The 11,075-nt window shown below is 33.1% G+C and overlaps 1 protein-coding gene and 1 pseudogene across 1 annotated transcript in view; one reads left to right on the top strand and one right to left on the bottom strand.

The window, feature by feature from the left end:
* Positions 1–2,922, top strand: part of DCK (deoxycytidine kinase) — a 36,165-nt gene extending 33,243 nt beyond the window's left edge. The window contains exons 6-7 of the mRNA XM_045858020.1: positions 835–925; positions 2,607–2,922. Of these exons, the coding sequence (XP_045713976.1) occupies positions 835–925; positions 2,607–2,633 (118 nt within the window). The 3' untranslated portion in view covers positions 2,634–2,922. The remainder of the gene's footprint in view (positions 1–834; positions 926–2,606) is intronic.
* Positions 2,923–10,471: 7,549 nt separating this feature from the next.
* On the bottom strand, positions 10,472–10,571 carry LOC123831382 (annotated as a pseudogene).
* Positions 10,572–11,075: the final 504 nt, after the last annotated feature.

An 11,075-nucleotide genomic window follows, 5' to 3' on the forward strand; every position in this document is an offset into this window, starting at 1 on the left:
CTTTTATTTCAATTTTCTTTTTTTTTTTAATTGTTCTTTAGCATCACCCTTTTTTTTTTAAAGATTTTATTTATTTATTTTTAGAGAGGGAAGGGAGGGAGAAAGAGAGAGAGAGAGAGAGAGAAACATCAATGTGCAGTTGCTGGGGGTCATGGCCTGCAACCCAGGCATGTACCCTGACTGGGAAATCAAACCTGCGACACTTTGGTTCGCAGCCCGCGCTCAATCCACTGAGCTACACCAGCCATGGCTTTATTTCAATTTTCTTAAAGATTTTATAGCCAATCTTCCCTACTGTTAATGACAGCACAATATATGGAATTTCACATTAAGTAATAAAGTAGGAAATATATCTATGTATATTATTTAGGTCTATTTTTCAGAGAGTATTTTAAGATCCAGTATTTCAAAGTTGTTTCGTAGATCAAGACTTGGGAGGTAGTATAGCATAGCTGTTAAAAGTATGGACTTTGTCACTAGTCAGTTTTTGGTTAAAATCCAGTCTTACTCATGTGTGACCTTGGGCAGTCTCTGAGTCTCAGAGTGACCCCCTTGAAGTTCAGTTTTCTTAGCATTAAAATGCAAACATTCTTCCTACTTTATGGTATGAGTTTGGTTTTTGAGGAGTATTACATGTCACAATGCCTAGCTTTTTATATTTTATACTTGAGATTTTTAGATGTGTAAGTAAATCTAGGTGAGAATGAAGGGGCTGTCAGATGAAGTACTTGTACAGTAATGGTGATTGATTTTTCAGTGATATTATAATGAGTTTTTAGTGTTTCTCATATATATTGCTTTTTCTAATTGTGTTGTTCATCTCTGTTTAAACAGAACCAACTTTGATTATCTACAAGAAGTGCCTATCTTAACACTGGATGTTAATGAAGACTTTAAAGACAAACATGACAGTCTGGTTGAAGAGGTATATTTATGTAAAGACTGTAAACTAATATTTGTTATGTCTAAAAAAGTGTTGTAAATTTTGGAAAAACAATTTCTAACAGAAAAGGTTATATAAAGTTACGTTAAGGGACATGTAAGAACTTTAAAGGGATTTAGACTGTTTAGAATTGAATCCTAACTTGAAATTCTAGCTTTGTGGCCTTAGCTAAAATAAGAAGCTTGTTAATTCTTTAGTTCCTTTGCCTGCGATACAGGAATATCACAAAAGTTCTTGCTCACCTGCTTCTCTGCTTTTTCCCCTTCTTTTTCTCTTCTCTATGCTACCAATCTTTAGATATTTTAATAATAAACTAATTATTTATTTTTTTTGAACTAAATTTGGTATGGAGGATATTTGAAATTCTAGGATATGGATCCCATCCATTTTTATATTAGCTGAAGTCTTGAGATTAAAGGATTTTTACTTTTGAAATTTATTTGGGGCCTTGTCAATGATGAATTGTAATTGTCTAATAGTTGAGTCATTGTCTTAATTAGAGTTCATCTATCCCCCAGGTATTTGGGATATTCTATTGAGTGAGTGGTGACTATATTGATAAAGTGACTGGGAGAGAACCTATTAATGAATGCTTGAGAGAGAATGGTAATGGGAATTATATAACAAATATCCCTATATTCATATTAATTAACTTAGGGATTCAAGATCTAAAGAAGCCACACTTTTTTTGTTTTAGTTTTGAAATAAATTTGATTTTTCTTTTTTCCTGTTGCAAAATATCTGCTATATACTGTAGTAGGTACTTGACATTCATAAGGGATATATCTGGACAATTGTAGTGACCTCTTTTTTGCCAAAACTGATGTTAAAAATATAGGCTAGGATTCACTTAAATGATACTATTAAAATAAATTGTCAGCTATTGTAGTACTAACAGCCAACCATCATTTTAACTGAATGAAGCTATAAAACTGCTTTTTAAAATTTTATCTTAACATTTGTTTTTGGCTAAGAATCATCATTTTGTATTATCTAGTTTTATTTTCATTAACAGTGGTAGCAGTTGGCATTCTTTTCTAGAATTTGTACACAGCAGTAATCGTCTTGTCAGCAGAATTGCTGGGTAGTCTAGAATATGTAGAGAACAGAATCTTGTTGCTGCGATGTTGTTTAGTTGGACAGATTGTCACTGCTTATATGACCTTTCCTCTTACATTAACATTACAGAGTATATACAAGAGTTAAGTTTGTGCTTCAGAAAACTTGCAGAAAAGTAACTAGGGGGAAGGAGAAGTGTGGCAAAAAAAGAAAAATTACAAATCTGTTATGTGTCTGAACCTTCAGAGTAGTTTAAACCATTAAACCATTGTAATTATTAAAGTTATCAGTGTTAAAGCTGCATATGTCAGTGGTCTGTGGTATAATAAAGAGATAAAATTAGTGATTATAAAATTAAAAGATTTTAAAATTAGAGATTATGGCTGTTATAAAACTATATCAATCTTAGGTTTAATAACTCTTATAATTACATTTTAGGTCATTCAGTTTTACTACTAAAGTATTAATACATCTTTTGAAAGTAAATGCTATGGCTTTGTGATGGTTGAGGGTCTTCAATTGTTAAATACTTTTAAGTGAAAATGAATGTTAGATATCTCAAATTAGTCAAATAATTATATTAATATATTTTTCTTTCCTTCAGGTCAAAGAATTTTTGAGCACTTTGTGATCTTGCTGAAGACTACAGGCAGTGAAATGACTCCAGATACTTCAGCTTCGTGTGTCTTTGTAGCGTCATAGTCATACATGTCTCTTAGAAAACCCAAGTTTTTAACCATTTTTGTTCCAAGAAAAAAACTTTTTTTAATGAATCCTGTATAAGATTTTATGACCGGTTTCTCTCCCCTCCCCCCTTTTTTCTCCCCCGTCTTCCTCTCACTTCTCCTTCTTCCCTCCCTCTTCCCTCTTCCCCCCTCTCCTCTCTTTTTTCTTAAGAGGAATCTAAGGAACAAAATTAACTAATGAGCAAAACAGATCCAGACGCATGGAAACATGGAACAGACTTACAGGGACCAGAGGGTGGGGGAGGGGGATAATGGTGGAAGGAAGGGGAAGGGATTAGACAGAGAACATGTGTGAATGACCCATGGACATGGGCAAATATAGGGATTGACTGTGGGAATGTGGGGTGGACTCGATGGAGGATGGCAAAGGGGGAAAAATTGGGACAACTGTAATAATAATAAAAAATTTAAAAAAAAGAAGTATGTGCAATATAATATAGCAACAGCCACCAATTACCATTGAGAATTTGTGCAAATGACCAAATCGATAATTAAATATTGCGGCAAGTCAAAAAACAAAGGACATTTAATTATCACTCATGGCAAGAAGTCGGGAAGTAGATAGTTCTAGAATCATTATAGTGGCTAAACTATATCATAAAGGACCCAGGATCCTTCTGTCTTTCCCCTCTATTATCCCCCTTAGCAGGTTGGCTTTTTTCCTGGTGCTTTGCATCTCACTGTTGACCAGTTCCTCAACTTGATTTCTTAACTGGAAACTTTAATGTTACATGGAAAGTGGTAATGTGTCTATGTGAATTAGTGCAAAAAGCTGAAAGTGGAATTTAAGGAATCTCTAGAAAAAATTAAAAAGTTTTAAGTACTTTTGATCCAGTGTCGTCTATTCTACCTCAATTTATGTGGAAGATAATATGTTTAGTATTTAATAGATTCGTTGATATTAGTGTGTCTATAATACATTCTTAGAGGAGCAAGTTAGGCTTTGTTCCCATTTATAATGGATATATCTGTGCTATGAGTGACACTTCGTCTTTTTGCATGGTATTTTGCATGATTAAAGAGGAAATGTTTTTATACTTAAAAGATAACTGAAGGTTATTACGTGAGTAAATGATCTAATTTATATAGAGCTTAAAATAGCTAACTACTTGCTTCCTTTTCGGACTGTTCTTTTATGAGGAAATAGTACTGTTATAGTTTAAAGATTGGCTTAAATTATGATTGTCTTTAAATCATTTGAGGTGGAAATGTAGTTTTTCCTGCATTTCTTCTAATTTTTATAGGTAAAACATTAGTGGAACATATAGTAAGGGGTAAGGTTCTCCATTTCATTCTTTATTGACTCTGCACTAGGAATAGTCTTGCATTACCCTTATACTTCGTAAGAAGTCAAAGAGAAACTGAAGACAAGGGAGATTACCTTCTTAGTAGTTTAGCTTGCTTAGTCCTGCCTTTATTTCCTGCCTCATCTGGGTTTCTCTACTCTGAATTAGGCAGACTGCTATTTTAAAGTCTTGCACTTATGATTTGAGGACATTATGATATTCTTCGCTTCAGAGTTGGCTTTGCTTCTCTGTAGGATTACACCTTAAGTTTTATTTCCACTCCTTTAAGACAATTTACTGATAAAAATGATTTTGCTTTGTATGTTATATATCTTGAAAGTATTATCATTTTTAATACATATTAGAAAATAAAGAAAACGGACAAAATAGTTATAATTTTTAAAACCACATGGATTCATTTTAGTTCTGTATATCATTACAGATTTTTTCAAGTTTGTTTAAAGTGTGAAGTTTTTTTCTATGTATTTACTGTTTCTATTTAACATTTTAGAAAAATTCTTTTTTGAAATGAGAAGAGTCACTTTTACTTTGAAACTATTGTTTTCTATTTAAAAATGTTATCTTTTGTTTCTTGAGATAATTTAGTGGGTTAAACAATCTAGATGTACTGACCTTTGAAAGGGAAACTACATTTCAAATCTGTAATCACCGTATTTAAAACTATCTCATGATATTATGTATGTTTTTTGTTTAGTAAACAAAGTCAATTTGGTTACTAAATTAAACATTTGCTTAATAAATAAATATAGCCCTGACTGTTGTGACTCTGTAGGGCGTTTTTCTGCAAAGTGAAAGGTCTCCAGTTCAATTCCTGGTCTGGGCACATGCCTGGGTTGCAGGTTCTGTTTCTGGTTGGGGTGTGTATGAGAGGAAACTGATTGATGTTTCTTTCTCACATCAATATTTCTCTTTCTCCATTCCTTGCACTGTTTTTAAAAATAAATAAAATCTTTTAAAAAATTAAATAATAAATAAGTATAAATCTCATGACCTGTAATGGAGCTACACTTATTAAAATAAATATCTTTTTACATAAAAATTCTACTTTGAAAAAATATGAGTATAAAAAGCTGACAACGGTTTATATAAATTACATTGTTTTTTAAAATTATTGTTCAATTACAATTTGATTCTGTTTTTTAAAAGATTTTATTTATTTTTAGAGGTGAAGGGAGGGAGAAAGAGGAGATGGAAAATCAATGTGTGGTTGCCCCTAACACACCCCGTTCTGAGGACCTAGCCCACAACCTAGGCATGTGCCCTGATTGGGAATCGAACCGGCAGCACTTCGGTTTGCAGGCTGGCACTCAATCCACTGAGGCACACCAGCCAGGGCTACATTGATTCTACTTTAAGTGGGGACAATTCAGAAGTTTTTGATAACCTTTAAAAATATTTAAGGGCTTTTTAAATTTATGGTATTGAAAAGAAGCTTAAACAAATCTATTTGCCATGACTCAAAAGCTGTACCACTGGATAGGCAAGAGAGTATTGAGCTCAGTGGTCTCCATTACCTCTTGGATTCTATTTTCCATATCAGACCATCTTCCACTAGAGTATATGTACTACTTTTTATAGTTTGCTCTCCTAAGAAGTTAATTGTATAAGACTTATTTCCTCATTCAGAATTTCTCATCTTCTATGCCTGAAACTTAGAGCACTACATACTGAGCACCCTAGAAATTTGGTCTGTCAAACTTTTAGGACGAGGAATACCAAAGTTTTTTACATAGAAATGTAAATCTTACTGCCAGAAAAATGCTTGATTAGTTGTTTAAGGGTTTTACAAATCCTGATTAAAAATAGCTTTCCACATTTGACAAATCTTATCTTTCCTTTTAAAATTAAAAAGAAAAACATTTTGAAATAGTTTCTGACTCACAAAAAGTAGCAAAATTGTTAGAGCTCCTGCACACCCGTCACCCAGATACCACCCTGCTTACCCACAGTGTGTTGTCAAGACTAAGAAATTGGCTTTGGTACACCATTAACTAAACTACAGGCCTTATTTGGATTTTATCAGTCTTATTTCTCCTTTTAAAAACTTCTAATAGATTTTATTTAGACATGTTTACAATGTATTTTATGTTCAATCTGTATTGTTTATTGCAGCTTTAGGTTCATATTAACCAAAATTAAGTGGAAAGTTCAGAGTTTCCATATAGTCTCTGCCCCTGCCCTTCCTTGCACAGCCTCCCACACTCTGGACATCTCCACCGGAGTGGTGCATTTGTTGCACTCATTGAACCTGCACTGACATATCACTCAGTCCATAATTTACATTGGGGTTTACTCAGTGTTGTTCAGTCTATGGGTTTTGGTGAATAATGACATGTATTCACCATACAAAATAGTTTCATTGCCCTAAAAAGTACTCTGTGCATTGTGCTTTGACCATCCCCCCACCCCGACCTGGCAACCACTAATTTTATTGTCTCCATAGCTGCCTTTTCTAGAGTGTCATATGGTTGGAATCATATAGTATGTAGACTATTCAGATTGGCTTTTTTCATTTAGGAATTTATATTTAGTTTTCCTGTCTGTATTTTCATAGCTTGATAGCTCACTTCTTTTTAGTGCTGAATAATAGCCCATTGTCCAAATATACCACTGTTTATACACAGCTACTGAAGGACAAGTGGTTGCTTCCAAGATTTGGTAATTATGAATAAAGCTGCTATATACATCTGCAAGTTTTTGTGTGAATGTGAGTTTTCAGTTCATTTGGGTAAATACCAAGGAGTACCATTGCTGGATCATATGTTAAGAGTATGTTTAGGTTTCTAAGAAACTCCCAAAATGGTCATAGCATTTTGCCATCCTACCAGCAATAAATGAGAGTTCCTGTTCCTCCACATCCTAACCAACATTTGGTGGTGTCAGTGGTTTAGATTTGTTCCATTCTTAATAGGTATGTGCTTGTAACTCATTTTAATTTGCAGTTCCATAATGACATATAATATCTTTTCATTAGCTTATTTGCTATCTGTATATCTTTGGTGAGATGTCTTAAGGTTGGTCCATTGTCATTTTTTAATCAGGTTCATTTTCTTACTGAGTTTTAAAACTTTGACTATTTTAGATAACAGTCCTTTATCATATGAGCCTTTTACAAATATTTTTTCCCAGTCTGTGGTTTATCTCCTGTTGACATTGTTTTCTGCAGAACAGAAGTTTTAAATTTTTGTGAAGTCCAGCTTACCAGTTTCTTTTATAGATTGTTCATTATGTTGTATCTAAAACGTAATATCCAAGGTCATATAGGTTTTCTCCTGTTTTATTTGTTAGAAGTTTTATAATTATGTGTTTTAGCTTTAGGCCCATAGTCCATTTTAAGTTAATTTCTTGTGAAAGATGAATGGTCTGTGTCTAGACTCACTGTTTTGTATGTGTATGTGTATGTCCTTGGTTCCAGCACCATTGTTAAAAAGACCGTCTCTCCCTCATTGTATTAACTTTGCTCCTTTGTTGAACATCAGTGGACTATGTTGGTCTTTTTCTGGCTCTATTCTGTTCCGCTGATCTATTTGTCTCTTCTTTTGTTAATACCATAGTGTCTTGATTACTGTAGATTTCTATATACTAAGTCTTGAAGTTGGATAACTTTTGTGTTTCCTAGAGCATGAGCTACCTAGGTTTAGCAATACAATGGGGGCATTTGAAGCTGTTCTAATAAGGTTTCTGTTTTTAAAGAATTTATGTGTAAAATGAAATTATGTTTTTCTTATCTTCAGTTAGAAAAATATTGAAAAGTGGAGACAACTTTGATATAATTCATTATTTCTCTTACTCTGTAATGCCTTGGAATGTTATCATTAATTACAAAATGTATTAGCACTGAGATCAGTAATGTCCTAAATGTTAAATACAGACTTCCCCAATAAAACCTGTTCAAAAAGTTAATAACTTTTGCCATAATAGTTTTTGAAAAATTACATTATTTTTCAGAAAATCATCCTTTTTTCTCCTTGGGTATAAAGACTTCTTACTCCAAAGTACATTAAACAAGTATGCAATAAAAAACAGCATAAATATTACCATCTTAGACAAAAGTATATTCACTTACTTGACAGTTTCTTCACAGAGATTATCATTTTAAACACATTTGAATTGTACATCCAATTGTTTAGGAATGATGATGTTGCATCTTCTGGGGCTCTAGTCCGTTATGGACAGATACCATTTATATGTGTTTGGAAGTTCCTGAAAGGTATTTGTGTTATAATTTAATTTTAAGTGCAGTTTAAAAACGAGATCCAAATGGCTGGAACACTGGTAGGAGTATATGATTCAGAAAGCGGAATTTACCTTCCAAAGAATGATTCCTTGATTCCTCTTCTCCATCAGATTGCAACCCAAGTTCTCCTTGGCAAGTACAGTAAACCTTTGCAATATATTTCATGGACAGTATAGTGTTTATTGCCTATAAACTTGGTCATAGTCAATTGATACTTTTGGGGGGATCTTGGGATCTCATATAATGTACTTTATTAAAATTAATGGAAAAGATTTTCATTCAGAGCCTTTTACTTTGTAGCCGTGATTTCAGGAATAAGTTACAGACATATCAAGTGAGGGATGGGTATGTAATTTGACTTTGACTCAGTTTTACTCCCTTTTCCCCCCACATGTTTTTTAGATTGTTGAGGTTGCAGCTCTATAACTATGTTTAATGAGTTATAATACTTAACATGACTTTGATCTCAGGATATTTCTATGAACAAAGATTTGGGCTTAGTTCAGGGAATTCACAAGGAATTCATACCCAGTTCTGTTTTATCAGATTTCAAATTGATATATAAATATGAACTATTTTAAGACTTAAGACTATCCTCCACCTGAAACTCATACAAAATATCTAATTTAAACTGTAGTAGAAAAGACTGTCTTCAAAGAATTTCATTAACAACATGGCTATTCTTTGAATGAATTCAGTTTTAATTCCATGTCTAGAATAAAACAGGTAATATACCAATCAGTGTCATTGTAGTAGAATTAACAGGTGACAATTGGAAGATGAACTATGTAAAAATAGTTTTTGGTTTAGTTTTTATGATGAGGTTTAAAATGTTTTAGAATTATAAATACCATAAACAGGATAAAAGTGTCATAAATACAAGATAGAACATTCACATAACCATCTTTTAGCCTTAAAAGGCTATGGTAAAAAACAATTACCACCATTTTATAGATGTGAGAGGCTAAAGGATTTTTCAAGAAACCACAAAAATTAAAACTGAAACAAGAACCCAAATATTTTGACTCTAGCATGGGGTTTCTTTTATTTTAGTGAGTAAATGGCTTTATTTTTTACCTCCGCTTTTTGTTTATGTCTGAAGTCATTTTCTTTTCATCCTTAACTCTAGGCATTATTTAATTCTCATTTAAAAATGTAATATGAAAATAATTCGATAACACAAGTATAAGCCCATGATTATTTCATAGTTAGATCAGTAGTTATAGGCCTTTGCCACATGAGGTCATTATATACTTGACTGTTTCCTCTGCTCTGGCTATAATCCAAGCAGTATTATATTGATGGTGAGTGGTTGGGAAAAGATAGGAGCTGATAAGAGGTCTTTTGCATTGCCAGAGCAAAAGCACTAATTGATTAATAAATACTTTTATGAGATTGTATGTGTGCAGATGTGGGGAGTGGGAGAAAATGAGCTATTGGATTAGATGTAGGCAATCAAAAAGAGTGGTGATTTTAGAATTATTTTACTATAAGAAAGTCTGCTACATAACTTCCAGCTGCTTCTCCAGCTTTAGGTTGAATAATACCAAGTTGTTTTTAGGGGATAGTATTGGGTTGGTCAAAAAGTCTCTTACGGTTTTTTCTATACAATGGTTCTAGTAGTACTGAGTTGTCTTTGACTTCATTTGAAACAATGTTATTAGATTGTATTGTGACAGCTGTCATATCAGCGTGCATTTTTTTAAAAATCAAAATTTAATGAGTTGTGCAGCTATTTTAATATTGAGGGTGGAAGAAAATATGCAACATTTTCAGGGTGTATTGTGTTTTATTATTTCAGGAAAGGTAGAAATGCAAAAAAAATTTGTGCAGTGTATGGGGAAGGTGCTGTGACTGATCAATCATGTCAAAAGTGTTTTGTGAAGTTTCTTGGTACTATGGACATTTTGGGCACATAATTCTTTACTGTGGAGCTGTTAGGCATTGGAAAATGTTTAGCAGCACCCCTGGCCTCTCCCCACTAGAAAGAAGCCAATGGCAGGAGATAGCTGACAGAATATCCAAATCAATAAAATTATTGATGAAAATGAAAAAAAAAGTGTCTTTTATTTTACAGAAAAAATGTAATGGCTATTTTGGCCAATCCAATATTTGGTTAGATAATTATGTGTAACAGGCTGCCATGAAATTTGATTTTCTTTTTTTTCTTTTTCCTTTTAAAAATGTGGAACACTTCATGAATTTGCATGTTATCTATGCTCGGGGCCATGCTAATCTCTGTATTACCCCAATTTTTAGTCTATGCTGCTGAAGTGAGCACAAAATTTGATTTTCCGATGTTCACTCATTAGACTAAGGGTTGTCTTGTGAGACTTTGTCATTTACTTAAAATTATGTATACAAAGAAGCTTACAGTTATTTTTACTATTCTATGGAACTGTATGGAGCTCGGACAGAAGTATTTTTCAAAGAAGAAAGGTTTACTTAACAAATCCATGGTCCGTAACAGAGATAGATGTAACCTGATCTTCAGTTGACCCATCTTCTGAAACATATCACATTTTAATGCTGTTTGGCATCACTTCAAAATAATGGTGATACTGGTGCTTTGGTAATATTGAATATACTTCTATGTGTATGTATGCACTGATTTTACTGTTATTCCTTGTTTAAGATTCAGTCAAAGGTAAAGCATCTCCTCAAGCTGCCATTTTTTGTCCATGCTGTTACTGCCAGGTACAGTAAAATCATGTTATGTTAAAGAGTAAATTAGGAAGTTAGCTAATATAAAAACAATTTATCCTCCATTCGGCTCAGAAACA

This window comes from Phyllostomus hastatus, unplaced genomic scaffold (genome assembly GCF_019186645.2).
Source record: "Phyllostomus hastatus isolate PE091 unplaced genomic scaffold, TTU_PhHast_1.1 phas_scaffold_1674, whole genome shotgun sequence".
Taxonomy (NCBI): Eukaryota; Metazoa; Chordata; class Mammalia; order Chiroptera; family Phyllostomidae; genus Phyllostomus; species Phyllostomus hastatus.